The 20,688-nt window shown below is 35.6% G+C and overlaps 1 protein-coding gene across 1 annotated transcript; it reads right to left on the bottom strand.

Annotated features, from left to right (window-relative positions):
* Positions 1 to 326: 326 nt before the first annotated feature.
* Positions 327 to 1,265, bottom strand: LOC123238746 (olfactory receptor 51F1-like). Its single transcript, XM_044665950.1, has one exon. It carries the CDS (start codon positions 1,263 to 1,265, stop codon positions 327 to 329), a length of 939 nt encoding a protein of 312 aa, XP_044521885.1.
* Between the last annotated feature and the right edge of the window lie 19,423 nt (positions 1,266 to 20,688).

The following is a 20,688-nucleotide window of genomic DNA, read 5'->3' as shown; positions in this document are numbered from 1 at the left end:
ATTGATACAAATTATAGGTTCCATGACAGAAAAGTGGAAATGGCTAAGCAATTGGGGTTAAGAGACTTGCTCAGGGTCACATAGCTAAGAAGAATTTGAGACCAGATTTGAACCTATGACCTCTAGTCTCCAGTTCTGGTCCTCTATCCACTGAATCACCTACCTATCTCTGTCATCATTTTTCAAAGGAGCATGACTTCTAAGACTATCTGGAGACCTTTTAAAAATTATTTTTAGAACCATCCATATATTGAACAAATTTCTTCACTAAAGGGACATGACAAGTGCCATTTTAATCTTCCCTCATTCCAGACTCACACTGGAGTCTACTTTGAAAGGAATAATTTGCCCATTGCCTTGCGAAGTTGGGTTGTTTTCACACTGTATATAATGGGATTAAGCACAGGTGGAAGCATCAGGTAGATGTTGGCCATCATTGTATGTACAATCTTGGGAGCGGTCTGACCATAGCGATGCGTTAGGGATAGGCTAATCATGGGGATATAAAAGATGGCAACAGCCCCTATGTGAGACCCACAGGTGCTGAAAGCCTTGTTCTGCTCTTTGGGAGATGCTATGCTGAGGATAGAGCGAATGATCAGGATGTAGGAGAGAACAATGCATGGTGTATCAATTCCTGTGCTCAGGATGAGAGCTGCTAACCCACATATACTATTGATTTTGGTATTTGAGCTGGACAACTTAATCACATCAGGGTGGTAACAGTAGGAGTGAGAAAGGCCATTAGGACCACAGAATGACAGCTTCTTAAATAATAAAAGCAAGGGCAACATTAGAACTATCATACGGATGACCATTGCCACACCTAATTGTGTAATCCTGGTATTTGTGAGGATGGTGGTATATCTCAAAGGGTCACAGATAGCCACAAATCGATCAAAGGCCATTGCCACCAGAACCCCAGACTCCATGAAAGTGAACCCATGAAGGAAGAACATCTGGACAATACAGCCATCAATGCTAATATCTCTGGCATCAAACCAAAGTACACTTAGTGTTGTTGACATTGTGGAAATAGTCAAGCCCAAGTCAGTGGCTGACAGCATAGAAAGGAAAAAGTACATTGGCTCATGGAGACTCTGTTCTGTGATAATGACAAACAGGATCATGCTATTTCCCAATAGGGCAATGGTATAGAGAGAGCAGAAAGGAATGGAGATCCAGGCATGTGCCTCTTCCATTCCTGGAATGCCTGTCAGATGAAAGGTTGAAAATGGAGATGTCAGATTGCTGGATGTTTCCATCATGATCTATGGAATAGCATTTATATGTGTATAACCCAAATTCTTCAAAAATGATAGATGAGATTTTGGTCTCAAAATGCTTCTCCTAATTGAATATATGCCACAATCTCTAAAACTTTGTGATAATTTAATGTCTACTTCAATATTTTTAAGTGTTTGATGAAAGTAAATAAATTATTAATTGAATGAATGAGTGATAATTTAAAGGAACTTTTTGTGCCAGTAGCATGACTGCTGGGAGTGGTGTTTTTAGCAGAAGTGATGATCTATTGTGCACTTTCCATGTTCTCTTTTTAATATCCCTATGGAAATAGAGAAATATCTTCATTATTATAATATAATATGGTATAACATAATATAATATCACATAAAACAATAACAGTATAATTTATATAGAGCTCTAGAAATCTTATGTAATTTTATTTTCATAAAAAACCTGGAAGGAAGGAACTGTAGTTAAGGAAACAAATAAAATAGTGAAGGAAGACAGCTCTTAGCTATACTAGTGGTAACCATGATTGGGATAAGTACAGTGCTCAGAAAATGAAAAGGGACTGAAAGCCAAAGCAGAAAGATATGGCAACTCTGTGCTGCAAATGCATGTGGAAATAGTTGCCATTCATGGAGGGCTGGTGAAAAGTACCCAATTTTGTTTCAGAATTTTAGAGAAGAGAGAAGTTGGGTCTGAATGGAGCAGGTCTCCTTTACATGTATGATGTCCAGAGCAGGCCAGGATGCTAAAAAACAGATCTCTTTTAGCATCAAACTATATGGGAAGCACTGAAAACTTATAGTTCACAAGATTAAGTTGTGAAAACAGCCAAGAGAGAGACAAGCTTAACTAGTCAGTCATCTTTCCTTCAACCCAGAGGTGAGCAAAGTCCAACCCCAACATAAAGTCTAAATTCAAGAGGTATGTCTGGTTCAATATGAGAAAAAACGTAGGCATGATTTAATATGTCAAAAACAAAAACAATAAAATCATATGCTTGCATCAATATATGCATAAAATGAACAAAATGCAACACTCATTCTTATTTTTAAAAGACTAGACAACAGGAATAAATGGAATAATTTCTTAAAATAATAAGTAATATTGATTGGAAGAATAGTAAATAAAAGAAGAAAGTGCGGTGAGAGCAGAAGAAACAAATTGAGAAAAGGACTTCTGGACAAATATCCCCAAGGTTGATGTCAAAGGAATGACATTCCAGCAAAGTAAGCAGAGAAAGAATAGTTAAGAGTGAGAGGAGAAGAAAGAAAACAGAACACTTTATAGTTGAGAATAGAGAGCATTTGCAAATATGCCCTTGGAACTATTTAAAATAGAAGAGATTGGATCTGGATCTTCAGAAAATTTTTGTGTCCTCTAAAGAATGCTGGTTTTTATGCACAGGTGCTACCCACTCCAAGAATGGTCTGAGACAGAAAAGACAAATATTGGTAACTCCCTAATAAGAGGTATTGAGGCATCTTTAAGATAACCAAACACCAAGAAGAGAAAGGTATTCTGGCTTTGTGAAATCATAAAGTCACGATCTTAAGCTGTGGAATTAACTTCAGCAATTATTCAACTTTTATATCTACCTACAGATGAATTCTATATTACTCAAAACAAGTCAATATTCAAGTGCTGTTTCAGATCTCCCTTAATAGGAAACATATTAAGAACCTTTCTATTTAGGAATTGAAGTGCCATTTAAAATTTGTCTGGAAACACTTTATTTTTTTGCACCACGTCAAAAATATAGGATTGAGGGGCTAAGCAGAGATATAGTGCAACTAATTAAAGCTGTTCAAAGTATATTTTTCTAGTCTTCCAAATCTAACAACAACAACAACAAAACTTAAACCTGCAAAGAGAAGAGAAAGACAAAAGTATTCATATATATCTACAAGGTTAGGTAAATAACATATAGGGGACTTAACAGAAAATGTTAAAAATAATACTATGAAAGAAAATTGGTCTATTTAAAGTGTGAAATAAAATAATAGTTATACATATTCATATAACCCATCTGCTAGGGGTTTGCCTTTTATTTTCTTCTGTGGCATACCTCTTAATGATTTTACCATTTATATGTAAAAGACATCTGGTATTTTATAAGATACAAAGGAAGATGAGCCCTAGACTTTGCTCATCTTGATCTCAACATCTTCCTGAGGCTGAAATAAATATACCCATGAAACATGAAACAGTACAAGCAGCATAAGACCATATGTAACAGGTAATACTTTCTAAAATATTAAGAGCAATAATTTATAAATAGATAGTACATATTGTCAAAGACAATGCTTATTCCTTACTAGGATCAAGTAGAAGGAAGATACTCAGTTGCCACTAGTGGAGAAAGGACCTATCTTCAATCCTGGGGTCATGAATGTAAGGTTTTTATGTTGAGACAGGGCTTAATGAAGGCACTCTCACTGAGATGTGATTGTCCCTAGAGCAATGACCAGTGTAAGAGAGATATAATATCCAACTATCTCTGGGGATGATTTTCTTTATAGCATACAAAGCAAAATACAAGAATGTATGACAGTTCTAAATAAATAGTGGCCCAGTATGACTTAAAGCCAGAATAAGAAAAAAAATAACCAACCTTTCACAACACGTATGGATAAATAATGTCCTATGGACTTATCTTTAATATCATCTCTATACTATCTTTGGATCTTTCCTTAGGGAGTGGGACCTGAACAACCATGGGTCTCTTAAAGCTCAAAATGATCATCTAAAAATCTTACCTTGGACAGGGACTTAAAATCAGCTTTTCCACCTCTGGTTATTAAGTTCTTTATCAGTAGGTCTTACTTGTAACCAGAGATGCTATGAGTCTTAAATGAGATAACAAATGCAAGGCACTTTTAAAGACTTAAATTTTCTAAATGATGATGATGATGATGATGATGATTAATTAGTTAATATTCCTTGAAGGTGATTTTAAGTTGCTGTCCAGGATAAGATCATAGTCATCAATATTAGCAAAAATAGTATAGTCTGAAGGAAAGCAGTTAATCACAAGGCACTATTTGCCTTGATTTCTGAACATACAAACCAGAGGAATGAAAAGGATATTACTTTGACAGAATGATAGCCACCTCAACAACAACAGTGGGTGTAACATCAATAGTATGATAATTCTTCTGTTTGTTGAGTTTGATAAAAGGCACTGATAAATAGGAAAAGACCAAAGGTCATAAATTCCAGAACTATAAATTCATTACTATCACAACATAAAGGAAAAAGAAATATGTGGACAATGAATCCATTCCCAGCTCCAAAGCCAAAGAGGTGATGCAGTGGATAGAGTGATGGACTTTGAATCAAGAATACATGAGTTCAAATCCAGGTTTAAATACTTAATAACTATGTAAACCTGGGTAGTCATTTAATCTCCATTTGACTCCATTCCTCAAATGTAAAATTTGGATAATTATAGCATCTAGTGTAATATGTTGTTGTGAGAATTAAAAGAAATAATACATGTAAAAATATGCTTAACATAGTACTGACCCATGGTAGGTCTATGGTTATTCCCGTCTCTCCCTCTGAGTACATCTCTCTTTGTGCCCCTTTCTATGTCTCTTTTTTCTTTAGTACAGGAAATTTCTGGGTAAAGACTGACACTAGCTTTATAGCATGTACCTTTAGAGAGTTTGTTGGAGATACTGAAGAATTATGAATTATTTGTATATGTCAGAGGCAGGACTTGGACTCAGGTCTTACTCACTCTGACACCAACTCTCTGTGTAATATGCACTGGTGATTCTCATGCTAGAGAAAGAAACTTGTTTAGGAGAAGATATGAGGACACCATGGAGGCATCCTCCTTTTGGAGGCAGTGATACATTGTCCACATAAGCATGAGTTTAGAATGTAAGTTAGGTATCAATTGAGCAGTTACACTAATGGGTGTTCTGTGAACAATTAAGTTTATTCTCAGAATGACCCATCTGATTGACTCGGGGAGAATCTTTTATCCTTCGTCAACTGTGTCATGAGTGTGATGTTAGTGGAAATGCATTGATACAGAGAAAGTAAATGATTACTACAGAACCTGAAGGGATTTGTTCTTGATATTTAATGAAACTCCAATGTGTTAGTCATAGAGCTCACATATTCTTTTAGATTCCAAATAGTCTCTTTGGTAGATGCTAGCACCAAAGAACCATTATTGAAGATATTATCTATTTCTAAAAAATGAGGAATAGAAGGATTCATGTTAGAGACAATTGCGACTAGGAATGCAGTGGCTATATAGTACATGGGTGACATGAGCCTGACTCAAATAATGAAACTCTATATGATAACATGATATCATTGCAACTGCTGTTGTGTGAACAATGGCCTATGTGCACTATCTCTGCTACTTATAAGACTAGTCATTCTGGAAGTTAAGGGCAGAGGTTTTGAATGATGGGAATTAGTGGAAGCTAAAAAAATTGGTCTTCTGGTGTCTCAGGTGAGAAGCAATATCAGGTAGTATATAAAACACCAATCATGAAGTTAGGATGGTTATCTTTTTTTGTTTGTTTGTTTGCTTGTTTTTCTTACCCACTCCTCCCCCTCTTGACTAGCCATGTCATTCTGAGTAAGTCATTTAAGCTCTATAAACTTCAGTTTCCTTTTCTATAAAACAATGGTCATGATCATAAAACTGAGATCACAAGTCTATTGTGCTCAAATAAGATGATGTAAATTAAATATTTTGACGATATTAAGGCAGTTTATGAAGATCAACTGGCCAGCCAACAAGCATTTTATAAGATATTTAATAAGTGCAAGACACTGAACTAAATGCCAAGAATACAAATACAAACAAAAAGGAAGATAGTCACTATCTTCTAATCTAGAAGTTTATCTTCCAAAGAGGGAAGTTGACATAAAGGCAGCTAAGTTACACAGTGAATGGAATAGCATGCCTGAAGTTAGGATGACTCATCTTCCTGAATTCAAATATGGTCTAATATACTTATTTGATATGTGATCTTGGGCAAGTCACTTAACCTTGTTTACTTTAGATCTTCATCTGTAAAATGAACTGGTGAAGGATATGACAAACTATTTCAGTGTCTTTGTTAAGAAAACTCACATGGGGTCATGAAAAGTTGGACAGGACTGAAAATGGCATAGCACCACTACTGATAACAATAACATCATCATGGTAAAGGAAGCTGAAAGGGGCAGGGAGAGAATCATAATGTCAAAATAGAATTCTATATAGATACGACCAGCTACAGCAAGTTAAGCAATCCAAACCTCTGACTGCCAAATCCTGGTTAAGAATTGTTCTACCCAAAAGGACAGGGCTATTTGCTTTGAGAGGCACAGCTAATTTCTTTAGGAAAGCAGTAAGTCAACCAATTAAAAAATAATTCTTAAATACTTTACATGTTAGTTCTAAAGGGATATGGAAGAGGACTTAGTGAAGAGAGAGTGGACTGTGAGTGCTAGAACTTTTGATTCATCATTTTGCCACACACACACATATGTTATTTACTATTATTCTATTCTGAGTCTACTCTTTTAATGTATTCTCTTTGGATCTGTGGTTAAATTTATGAGGAAAATATTTTTCATAATTACTATTCTTGATATTCCACATTAGTAAATGCCTTTGCTAAAAGGCCATTAATCTACTGTTTAGTTGTTCATGGAAAGGAAACAAGTAGCAGTACAGTAATTTAAAATGTGAGATACATAGTCACCAAGAAAATATACATAGACCTCAATATGGCAGTCACCTTCTGGGGACTTGCCCTTCAAGTGTGAGTGCGATTCAGCAGAACAACATTGAGGAAATGTTATACCATTTTCCTCTATTAAATTTCCTCTCTTCTCCATTTTCCTCTATCCTCTATTCTCATGAGTTTGCTTATTCTCATAAACTAGCAAATCTAAATGAGGTTTAGTTCCTTAAAGTCCAACCACCTAACATAATATTTAGAAGCAAATTCAATTTGTTAATACACAATTGGGGTCAGAAGAACCTTTATTTTAAAATCCAATCAAGCAGACATGATCATTTTAAGAACAAGCTACATTGTGCCTAGTAAAAAGTAATGTTTATAAGGTAACACATGATATTGTATATCTGCATGAATTTTTTCAGAACTCATCCTCCTTTACTTCTTTCAAGTTTGGTATTGTTTACATGTCCTCCATCCTAGACATTCTCTTTTCTCTGGGTTTTTGTGATTCTCTACCATTCTTTTTCTTTCTCCTTTCTTTCTTTTGACCATTACTTTTCTGGTTTTGTTACTCATACACATTCTACAATATTTTGATCACCTATAGCATGGTGAAAAGAAAATCATAGAAACCTAGAACTACAGGCTTACAGTTAAGAGAGTAATTGGAAGTCATCAAGTCTAACTCTCTTGTTTTACAGTTCCAGAAACTGAGACCTGAAAATTTAACTTGTTTAGGATCATACCATCCTGATAACTTACCTAATGTTTCTCAAGTATTTAGTGTATAAACTAATTTTTAAACCATTTTGTTTTAGAATTGATGCTAAGTATCAATTTCAAGGCAGAAGAGTGGTAAGGGACAGACTGTTAGATTTAAGTAACTTATCCAGGGTCACACAGATGGGAAATGTCTGTAGTGTTTGGTTTTGAATCCATGTCCTCTGATGCTATATACATTGTTCTTCCCACTATACTATATTTGTCGCTGTGTCTAGTACTCTATTCTGTCTCCACTGACAAACCTATTGATTTAATGATTATACCTAATCAGATGACTCCAAATTCTGCACATCCAATAGTAATCTCTTGCCTGGTCTCCAGTCTCACACCAGTAATTGCCAAGTAGTCCTGAGAGTCCCCTAGGCATCTCGAACTCAATTAATAATAAAAAGATAACTGAATTTGGAAGAAAAAGCTCTTATTTCTACTATCTGTGTAACCTGTGCAAATATTTAACTTTTCATAGACTCAATTGCTTTATTTTAAAAAATAGAATAGTCAACTAGATTATCTCTAAGGTAGTTTTTACTCTCTAAACTAGGTAGTTCTGTGAATTGAGAATTTACTACTGTACCTGGAGGCAGGAAGATATGAATTTAAATCCAGCCTTAGATGCTTACTAGCTTTATGACCAGAGGCAAGTTGCCTAACCTCCCTGATTCATTTTCCTCATCTGCAAAAGAAGAAAATTAATAACACTTGGCTCTCATCAATTGCTATGATGTTAAAATTAGATAATATTTATAAAGAAAATTATAAGCTAGACAACAAAGTTATACGTAAATAATAATTATTGTTTATTATAATCCATTGACCAAATAAAATCTAACCTATAAATACAAACCAGAAACCTAAAAGATCAGAAAAGGAAATGGGCTGTTTACATAGAAAGAGTAATGAACTACTTTTGTTTCCTAAAGGCATTGTAAGGACAAGGAGAAAAGCCATCTGAATTTCAAGATAATCTGTGGAGGATAATTTAGGGAAAGACATGTTTAAGGATCCATAAGGCTAAGAAGGCATGATCAGTTCGTATTCAGCACCCATGGATAGAGTACCATAAGGCATAAAATTACAGAATTACCTCAGTGTCAGTCTACACCAAAGTGCTTCCATTATGTCTGCAGTTTTTAACTTGGGGTTTGTGAAATATTTTGATAACTACATTTAGAAATAATTGGTTTCTTCTGTAATTTTACATATTGGGTAAATTTCAAACATTATTCTTAGAAGGGATCTCTAGACTTCACCAAACTGCCCAAGAGGTCCAGGACACAAAAAAGGGTTAAGAACTCTGACTTAATCAGAGATAGCTAAGCAACAACAATAACAACAAAACAGATAGGCAGAGCAGGAATAGGAGTTAAGAAGTCTTAAGTTCAAGTCCAACATCAGACATTTAACCAGCTTTTGATCCTGAGCATGCTGCTTAGGTGCTATATGCTTTAGTTTCCTCATCTGTAAAATGAGTTTAAAAATAGCACCCGGCTCAAAGAGTTGTTATGAAAATCAAATTAGATAATATTTATAAATTAGTTTGCAAAACTTAATATGTTATATAAATGCTGGCAATTATTTTTAAAGCTACTTATTTTCCTTGAATTTCTCTTGTTCTTTCTTTTCTCTCCTCAGCTTGCCTATCCAAACAGTAATTAATCAACCTTTCTGAACTTCCAGGGTAGGTCCTTTAAAATAATCATCTCCACCAATCTATATAAGATGACAAAGAGTATATGGATATTAGAGTACTGTCACAGTAATGTGGTTGGTGTATTATATATCCCATTCCATAGGTATAATCACATCCATAGCAATCTTCATTCAAAAGAAAATGAAAAAGAAAACTTTGTAAGTTATTATTACAGAGATGATGTATTCAGCTACCTCTGATCTTATAATGTTTTTCATAAATTTCTTCAGACTGGTTTCTTCCATGATTGTGGGAAAGGATAATTTGCTTTGTTCTAGCAAGAATAATATGTTCTCAACTCCCTCCTCCCTATGCAGCTCACTATACTCTATAGATATACATTCATTCCGAGAACAGTCACATTCTTTTGAAGACAAATTCCAAACACCCCGCTTATAGCTCCCAAATGAGTTCCTCACTCATCCACTATGTAAACTCATACTCAGAAAATATCATGGTTCTCATTCTCTAACCTCACTTAAATACTCCTAAATATTAATATTACATTTACTCACTTCTTATTTGCTATGGTGCTCACAGATTCTACATCAGTTTCATAGAGTACCAGTGGACAGTTGGCACATTTTTTGATGTTCCTAAATTCTCTATCTCCCCAGAATTTCAGATACTTCCTTTTCCTTTTCAGGCACACCTAAATTAGAGAAAATTGAAAGAGAATGTTATATGATGAGGAAAACCTCTCTTTTCTAATTCATTGGCAAAATAAATCATGTTGGATGTTCATTACACACATTAACAAATAAAAATTGTTTCAAGAAATAATTGATTTCTGAATATTGCATGGATATAACCTTTAGACATTATATAATCCAAATCTTCAGTTTTTGAATTATATTTTTTCTGATCCTGATAACTGAGGCCTATGCTATTAAGCAAGGTGCATTCTCCGCTCTATTTTTTGTTTTGTTTTGTTTTGTTGTGTGTATGTGTGTTTAGGTGCCTGGGAATGAGAATAATCAAGAATAACTCTAGTTGCTGATATTTCTATAAGCTAATCAAAAAGATCCTTTGAGGCCTGGAATCAATCTGGTATCCATAACAAAGGGGAGATGTTGGCCCATTGTATGCTGGAAAGTACTATGGGCATTATGATACATCAAATTATTGTTTATATTGAGGCAATTAGGAACATTTCATGGTATTTTTCTCTTTGGCCTTTGTATATCTAGCTTTATCTCTTCTAGTGTAATGATATTGTAAGATGTCCCACCCTAAAGGATCAGCTACAAATAGAAAACTAGGGAAAGATCTATGAACTAATGTGATAGGTGATCAGATCAAGGAGAAAAATCCACATAAAGATCATAATAATGAAAGAAAACAACACAGATGTTAGAATTCTGATCAATGTTATAAATAATCATAACTTCAGTGAACTTTTTGGTGAAGCATGCCTATCTCACCCTTCCAGGTATTTGTTGGAGTAACGGTAAGACATAAGGCTTATTAGTTGTCAGACATGGCTAATGTGTTGATTTGTTTCATGTAACTCTATTTCTTTGAGGTGGTCATATGTTCAGTCAGGGCTTTACTAATTGGGAAGTGACAGTTATGAAACTAAAGAAACATCAATAATATTTTTTCATATGAGAAAATTGAATTCATGACAAAGGGGTTATTTAAACCAGGAATGGATAAATTTCATTTTCATACTATTCTATTGACCTCATGGGGAATTATTTCTGAAGCTATATTACATTTTAATATGTAAATAAGTCTTAGAAAATACATTTTAGTATCTAACCTGGAGGTAGTAGAAATGGAGTAGATGAGAAAGAAGGAAGTTAGAATTGAAAGCAAGCAAAAACAAATTCTCAAAAGAGAATTCAGGGTATTAGAGTTTGTGACAGATTTGTGAACTCAAAGATGCAAACAGATTGCAAGACTAGAAAGAGCTAGGCTTTTTGGTGTCTCAAGTTGAGCTTGAGTAATGTGAGATTCATATTGAGTAATGTGAGATTCATATGCAGAGAGGGATTCTAGCTGCAGAGAGGGGTTCAGGCTTTGGCTCAGAATTCCAGAGGGTGCCTTGAGAATTCTGAGAGAGGGGGCATTAAAGGCAGTTGGAGCCCTGGGATGGAGGAGTAGGCAGGTCACTCTGCTTGCTGGGTCTTGGGTCCTGGGTTGCTCTTGGGGCTTGAGGCTTGAATCTGAGCAAAGCCATTTTAGTTCCAAACTGCCAATGTGCTTTGCCTTGGTTTGACTTTCAACAGTATCACAGTTTACCTATGTTTTGTTATTTAGATTTAGGAGATTATTTATAGGCTTAGAGAGCAGATCAACTATTTAAATTATCTTTCCCCTTTGGTGGGAGGGGCTTCTTGGACATATCAGTTTGAGGGCTTCCCAGACCTTATCAATCCTTATTCCATCTCCTTTCCTTCCCATTACTTCCTATTATTAAACTGTTTATCAATTGGGAGCAGTGCCTAGTTACATATTTGGGATATACTCACAACCTCCTCAAGCTGAGTCCCTCCTGATTTGTAGCCCAGAAGTAAAAACCTATCCTCTGTGCCTGTGAGCTTCAAAGACACCAAGCTTCTCCTATTCTCTCCTATTCTGTCCTGTGGGGAAATAATTTAGAGAAAGTTATCATCTTTAGGAGTTTAGTCTTTCCTAACCTACTGTCTGGGCCCAGAAGATATCTAGTCAGATTGCCCACCATATCCATATTGTACCTGACTTCCTAACTGCCTAGTGGGAGGGGGGGAAGTGAAGGAGCACTTTGACAAGATCCTGCCCCTCCCTTCAGTCAAGCCTGTGTGTGTGTGTCCCTCCATAGACCAAAGAATCAGAGAAATTTGATTGCTACAGACCCTTGACATCTTACAGCTTTCCAAATACAACAGTTTGGCCAGCCAGCCTAGGATTTGTTTCTGAACCTGAGTAGGAAGCTTTTATCATGGCTAGCTTTGTTAATAGAGCAACTGTTACTCTAGGGTGCTCTGTAGTACTGTTATATGCGTTATGGAGGGCATGTTCAACTCTGTGGCTGGTGACTATCCCTCAGCTCTTCATGGAGATAATTAGAGTTTATGATTCCTGTCAGTGGCTGACTATACCCCTGGGTGAAGCTCTGGCATATGTTCCATTAGGGATGGCCATGACAGTGACATTTTATGGGTCTCTAATGATATTAAGAAAGATTTTATCTTTTACTTTTGAGAAGGCAGAAGTGATAAACCTGGCTCTAGAACAACTGCTTGACCAAATGAAGACTCTTAATTGAAATTAACAAACAAATTAGGAAAGGCAAAGAGCTAGATGCAAGAACCATCATGCAGCTAGAGATCATAAAGGGTACAGTTTTACCAAAGAAGGAGGGAGACAGTAAACAGAAGGCCACGGAAAATAACACCACTGAATAACAAGCTGCAGGGGCTGAAGCAGCTCCTGTCACTATCCTATCCATTATAGACAGGACTGTGATGCAACTGGACTCAGGCATAATACATGTAAAGGGCTACAAATCATTTACAGGGGGTGATTTAAAAATTTTAAAGAGGAGGTTTCCCCAATTCTACACCAACCCCCACGAATCAATAAAAGAATATAAAAGGGCTGTCAGGTTGTATAATCCCACTTTTGAAGATGTAGAATTTCTATTATCTGAGCTTTATACTCCTAGTGAGAAGGCAAAATTTTTATCGCTGAGACAAAGAGCAACCCCAACCTAGCCTCTTGGCCTGAATAGCTTCAAGATCTCGAACTCTCCTCCCATGCCAACATGGCATACCTTAAACATTGTAGAGAAGATTTGGCCGAGACGATGAGACTCCATGCAAGGAGCTCCAATGCATGGGGATCCTTTGAGAAGCTTAGGTAAAGGGAAGAAGAACACCCAAGCCTATATTTAGACAGGCTCTTAGAGGCGGGAGAAACCATCTTAGGCTTTAGGGACATGACTGCAGAAGATAATATCCAGCTTGTCAGGCATCAGTTTGTTAAAGGTAGTGCAACTCATCCAATCTCATTTCAATTTGCATTGTCCATAATGGGAGACCATGTCCATTGAGGAACTGAGAAAAACTGCGGCCTATGTACATGAGTCCAGGGATACTGAGCCTCAACAATCTAAGGCCTCAGAGAAGGATAAGGAAATTGCTGAGTTAAAAAGGCAGCTGAAAGAGGCACAGAAGGCCAAAGAGATAGAGTATATAAAGAACATGGCTCTGATGTCCCGCAATCAGAGGAGCCAAAGTAGGCCTAGGCAATCCTCCTACAATAGTAACAACAACAATTTTGTCAAATGGTGTTTCCTTTGTCAGAAATTCGGGCATATTGTTCGGTACTATAGATATAAGTCACAAATAAATTTCGGGAAGAAGAATAATAACAACAAGAATAGGAGGAACATCTATTATAACTCTAGGTACAACAGTAATAAGAGTAACAACAGGGACAATAACACCAGATAGAGTGACAAAGCAAAAGCCAGATGTTGTGATCATACCTGTGTTAGCTTTAGTAATTCCCCTAGATAATCTAAAATGGAGGAATATGTGTCCCAAGGAGGAAAGCCACGTACCAACTTATGAATTGAGGAAGCAGCATTAGTTGTTGCAGCGACAGATAAAGGCAATGGCATTGATAAGACAGAGGACAGTGGGAAAGAAAAACTGGAAGGAAAAGTCATAAATTATTGGTTGGTGGATGTAACACAGAGTTACAAAGAAATGACTGAGGAGGAGTTGCAGATGGAGGATGATATAATAGAAATAAAAGAGAGAATTTATGTGAAGGGAAACAGTGATTTGGGGAATAATGAAAGGAAACCATGCACATCTACACAAAACCTTGATTCAAGCTTAAAGGAAGTAGCATTCATTAATTCTCACTGTATTGGAAAAGAAACATCATTATGTAGTAAGACTGTGGATCATTTAAATCAATCAGTAGTACAGCAACCCCAAACAACAAGGGCAATGATTTTAGACAGGTGTTCTTATGGGGATCTCATAGAAATAGACAGTGTCAACCAGGGAGATGAGCTCCTGCAGACCATTGAGAAGGAAAGTGAAAAATTCTCAGACACTGGCACAATCTTTTCTCTATCACCAGCTAGGGAAGCTGAAAGGGAAAGTGGAAAGTCTAGTTGCTACAATACTAAAGGGACTTTACAGCTGGATCCTGATGCTAGGGAATTTTTACCAAGCCTAACTCAGGGATGGTTGCATGAAGATGTTGCACACTTTCAAGCCTGTGATACTCCAAAGAGAGCTGCCTTTGGAGTAAATTCTGAGATGCTGCATTTAAATGAATTCAATTCCATAAATGTCAGTACCCAAGAGAGAAACAGAATAACACCAATAGGAACAGAGAAAGAATCTACAACATTGACTTTGTTTCCTATGCAAAGTACACCTACAGTTAAGTTTCCTGTTACTAACATAGAGTCTAGGGGTAAGATACAAGGAAAAGGCATAGACTCACAGGATTGGGATGTGGTCATAAACCAACAACACATTCCCAATTCTGAAGAATTTCCTTTAATGCAAAGAATTACCTCTCCTGAATCTAACTTTGCACAAACCAAACAAAGCATGTTTAGTGAAGAGCAGGATACTCTACCTTACTCATGGTCTGAGACAACTGAGATACAACTTGGCATTGATAGGCCCATGAACGATAAAGAGATGCAAACTAAGGCACAGGAAATCCAAAAAGCCACATTTAGAGGAGACTTTAGAGGAGATTAAGTTGTGAAAACAACAATGTGACAGAAAAGCAGATCTAGTCAGTCATCTTCCTTCAGCCCAGAGGTGAGGATAACCCAACCCCAACATAAAGTCCAAATTCAAGAGGTATGTCTGGTTCAATAGAGGAAAAAAAGCATAATTTAATATATCAATAATAAAATAATAAAATAATACCCTTGCATCAAAAGATGCATAAAATTTTTGACAAATGCAATACTCATTTTTTAAAGACTAGATAACAGGAATAAATGGATTAACTTCTTAAAATGATAAATAGTATTTTTTGGAAACATAGTAAATAAAAGAAGAGAGGGTAGTGAGAGGAGAAGAGACAGTTGATAAAAAGGACTTCTTACAGAACAAATATCCGAAGGTTATTGTAAAAGGAATGGCATTCCAGCAAAGCAAGCAGAGAAAGAATGGTTAGAGTCAGAAGAGGAGAAGAAGAAAAACAAAATGTTTTATAGTTGAAAGTAGAGAGTATCGAATATGAACCTTGGAATTATTTTAATAAATAAGACATTGGATCTGGATCCTCAGAAAAATTTTTGTGTGCTCTAAAGAATGTTGGATTTTATACACAGGTGCTAGCCACACCAAGAATGATCTGAGACAAAAAAGACAAATATTGGTAACTTCCTAATAAGAGGTACTGAGGCATCTTTCAGTTAACCAACACCAAGAAAAGAAAGGCATTCCAACTTTGTTTAATCACAAACTCATAATCTTAAAATGTGGAATTGACTTCAGCAATTATTTAACTTCATATCTACCTAAACACAGATAAATTCTATATTATTCAAAACATGTCAATATTCAAGCACTGTTTCAGATCTCCCTTAAAGGAAAACATAATAAGAGCTTTTCTATTTAAGAATTGAAGTGCTATTTAAAATTATTCCAAAAGCACTTCCCCCCCACCTTGTACCATGTCAAAAAAATAGGACTGAGGGGCTAAGCAGAGATATAGTGCAACCAATTGAAGCTTTTCAAAGTATATTTTTTTAGTCTTCCAAATCTAACAACAACAAAAAAGCTTAAACCTGAAAAGAGAAGAGAAATACAAAAGTATTTACATATATCTACCAGATTAGATAAATAACATATAGGGGACTTAACAGAAAATATTAAAATAATATTATGAAAGAAAATTGGTCTATTTTAAGTGTGAAATAAAATAATAATTATACATATAATTATATTATATGTATACATATATACTCATATAACCCATCTGCTATGGGTTTATCCTTATTTTCCTCTGTGGCATGCTTCTTTTTTTTTAATTAAACTAAATTTATAAATGTTTATTCTTTTTTAGAAATATTTTCCATGGTTACATGATTCATGTTCTTACTTTCCCCTTCCCCCTCAAACACCCCCCCATAGCTGACGAGTATTTCCACTGGTTTTAACATATGTCATCAATCAAGACCTATTTCCATATTATTGATAGTTGCATTGATGTGGTCGTTTCAAGTTTACATTCCCAATCATGTCTGCAATAACCCATGTGTTCAAGCAGTTGTTTTTATTCTGGGTTTCCACTCCTGTAGTTCTTCCTCTGAATGTGGGTAGCATTATTTTCCATAAATCCCTCAGAATTGTCCTGGGTCATTGCATTGTTACTAGTATAGAAGTCAATTACATTCGATTTTACCACAGTGTATCAGTCTCTGTGTATAAAGTTCTCCTAGTTCTTTTCCTTTCACTCTGCATAAATTCCTGGAGGTCATTCTAGTTCACATGGAATTCCTCCAGTTCATTATTCCTTTCAGCACAGTAGTATTCCGTTACCAGCATATACCACAATTTGTTCAGCTATTACCCAATTGAAGGGCATATCCTCGTTTTCCAGTTTTTTGTCACCACAAAAAGCGCGGCTATAAATATTTTTGTACAAGTCTTTTTATCTGTGATCTCTTTGGGATACAAACCCAGCAGTGGTATATGTGGGAAGCCAACAAGAGAATAGATAAAAATCTGAGACCCCTCTTTTGACACCTCTTATGATCCATACCTTTTCTTATTGGAAAAACATTATAGACTTATTAGAAAGCTTTGAGTCCATAACCAGACCAGAAGCTACTGAGTTAACAATTTCTCTCCTTGAAAATTTCTCTCCTTGATAATTAAGAAGTCTAAACCCTAAAAAATATATTACTTAGATAAGGACTGGAGCCAGACAATTTAGTCCAGACTATCTGACCAGGTGCAGATCTGTAAATCAAGGCAGAATGCAATTAGTAAACATCTCCATGAAATTTATTTCTGTTCCCAGAAGTAAACCCCTACTAATTGGTGGTTGGAATTTGGCCCTTGTCCTTGCACCTATATCTCTACTTTTTAGACTTTAATGGATGGTGTATGATTTGTAACCCCTTCACAGCTGTTACTCTTTCTTTGTGTTCTTTGTTTGAAACCAGTATAAAATAAAGTCCAAATCCCATAGTGTTAGAGCAACATGGGCTAACCACTAGTCTGGTTGTTCTCATTTTTCCTTTTCCTGTCTTAACCATCCTATGCCACCAACGCCACTCAGGAACCAAAAAACATATAGGGGGCTGGCTCTCTATAGGTATAGCAGGATCAAAGGGTAGCCTGTCTTTTAGCTCTTTGGGCATAGTTTCAAATTGCCATCCAGAATGGTTGGATCATTCACAACTCCACCAGCAATACATTAATGTCCCAATTTTGCCATATCCCCTCCAACATTCATTATTCTCCCCTTCTATCATTTTAGCCAATCTGCTAGGTGTGAGGTGATACCTCAGAGTTGTTTTGATTTGCATTTCTCTAATTATTAGAGATTTAGAACACTTTCTCATGTGCTTATTGATAGTTTTGATTTCTCCACGTGAAAATTGCCTATTCACATCACTTGCCGATTTATCAATTGGAGAATGGCTTGATTTTTTATACAATTGATTTAGCTCCTTGTATATTTGAGTAATTAGACCCCTGTCAGAGTTTTTTATTTTAAAATTTTTCCCAGTTTATTGTTTCCCTTCTGATTTTGGTTGCATTGTTTTTGCTTGTATAAACCCTTTTTAATTTAATATAGTCAAAATTATTTATTTTACATTTTGTAATTTTTTCTAACTCTTGCCTGGTTTTAAAATCTTTCCTTTCCCAGAGATCTGACAAGTGTACTATTATGTGTTCACTTAATTTACTTTTAGTTTCCTTCTTTATATTCAAGTCATTCACCCATTCTGAATTTATCTTGGTGTAGGGTGTGAGATGTTGATCTAAACCTAATCTCTCCCATATTGTTTTCCAATTTTTCGAGCAGTTTTTGTCAAATAGTGAATTTTTGTCCCAAAAGTTGGGCTCTTTGGGTTTATCATACACTGTCCTGCTGATGTCATTTACCCAAAGTCTATTCCACTGATCCTCCTCTCTGTCTCTTAGCCAGTGCCATATTGTTTTGATGACTGCTGCTTTATAGTATAGTTTAATATCTGGTACTGCGAGGCCCCCTTCCTTCACATTTTTTTTTCATTATTTCCCTTGATATTCTTGATCTTTTGTTCTTCCAAATGAACTTTGTTATAGTTTTTTCTAATTCAGTAAAAATGATAAGTAGATAGTTTTTTGAAGTCTTTAGACATTTTTGTTTCTTAAACCAGAAACACATTTTTTACCAGATGCCATTTTTTTCAGGTGACTATTTTTTTATTTTTTAGAATATTTTTCAATGGTTACATGATTCATGTTCTTTCCCTCACCCCCAAACCACCCTCCCTGTAGCTGATGCACAATTCCACTGGGTTTTACATGTATCATTGATCAAGATCTGTTTCCATATTATTGATAGTTTCACTGGAGTGGTCATTTAGAGTCTATATCCCCAATCATATATCTCCATCAACCCATGTGTTCAAGCAATTGTTTTTCTTCTGTGTTTCTACTCCAACAGCATCAGATGCAATTTTGAAGACACCAACTCTCAAAGTTTGGGTTAATCCAGTTTGGAGTTCTTTTTTTTCAGTTTTTCATAGAATTTCTCTACTTATTTATCTTCTGTATAGTATAGTATAGTATAGTATAGTATAGTATAGTATAGTATAGTATAGTTATTGTGATGTTCAATTTACTTCTCATAGACACTGCAAGGAAAGATGCCCAAGTGTCTGATTAAAAATCATATTAATTGTTGCCTTTGCTTCCAGCAGCAATGTATTATTTGATCATCAACAAAGATTACACATTAATATAACATATTAAGTTAATATTTGAAAGTACCTGAAATGGCATGGTTTTTAGTGGCTTTTGACATTTCATTCTTCACTCAATCACTTTGCTACATTTACTGGAAAATAGGAATAGGTCTTCACAGCACTAAAGGTCCTTAGTGTCCTCATGGTAAAAATATTTATGACCTAGATGCTGCCTTTCTCGTAATAAGCCCCTTTGTACTCTATTCTTTCATTGGGGTATCCAAATCACCATGGCATCTTGATGGTGTGGAGTATATATATATCAGTGGAGTATAAGCTTTAGCAGATTGTTCCTTATTGAAAGAGCTAGAGGTTGTTACAGCTAGTAACTTGAGTGTACTGCTTGAGAATCAGTTTTCTTAAGTATAAAGCAGCTTATTACCAGACTTGGCTAACATAGATTGTTCACTTGGTTCTTCAAAGGAGAATTATGCTCATACCTGCCTTGTTGATTTCCATGGACTTTTCTTTTTTCCATATTATGTGTTGATAAAATTTTTTATAATGATCTTCTGATATTTTGCAGTCTGGGTCCTCTTCTTTCCCTCTCCCTAAGATGTTAGGGAATATGATATATGTTAAATATGTGTAATCATATGAAACATATTTCCATGTTCATCATGTTTTGAAAACAGATTCATATCACTTACTGTTATAAATAATCTGGAAGCTTATTGCCAATTTTGTAAGCATTTATTAGTTAAGAGAGAGAAATATAGAAAAAAAAAAGGTTTTTAGCTTTTCAAACTTTAGGTAAAGATCCAATCCTCCATTGCAGCTATCCTTCAAGATACTAAAAGTCAGAGAAGGCCCAGTGAGATGAGAGAGCAGAATCAGTCAAGAGAGCCAGTTGGTTCAAGAGACCCATCCTGAAACACAGAGAGCTCTCTTCTTCTCACAAACCTATAGCTTCTCCCTTTGAACCGATATTGCTTTGATGCTCTGATGATGCGGGGCATCGTGAGACCTTCAGCTCTTATTTGCAAGATTAAAGATGGATCTTCAGCTCAGAATGATGGCCTAGATTTTCTTTATTCATATATAAGTTCGGTTTTGGACAAGTTGATTTTAAGATGTATGCACCAAATCCATTTCTAGATCTTTAAAAAGCAGTTTGAAATCTTAGAGTTTCATTTAAGGGAGAGATTAAGACTGCATCAATAGAATTGCAAATCATCTGTGAAAAGATGGTAATTGAATCCATGTGAGGTGATGATATTTTAAGTGAATTGGAATAAGAGGGAAATGAGAAGAGGATCCAGGATAGATCTTTGGAGTGCACCAAAATTTTCTGGACATGACCGAATGAA

Source organism: Gracilinanus agilis, chromosome 3 (assembly GCF_016433145.1).
Source record: "Gracilinanus agilis isolate LMUSP501 chromosome 3, AgileGrace, whole genome shotgun sequence".
NCBI lineage: Eukaryota > Metazoa > Chordata > Mammalia > Didelphimorphia > Didelphidae > Gracilinanus > Gracilinanus agilis.
Note: the sequence above shows the minus strand (reverse complement) of the source record. Positions and strands in the feature narration are given on the sequence as shown.

Excerpts from the sequence above, each read along its gene's own strand:
- LOC123238746 (XM_044665950.1), bottom strand. The coding sequence starts at position 1,265 with ATGGAAACATCCAGCAATCTGACATCTCCATTTTCAACCTTTCATCTG.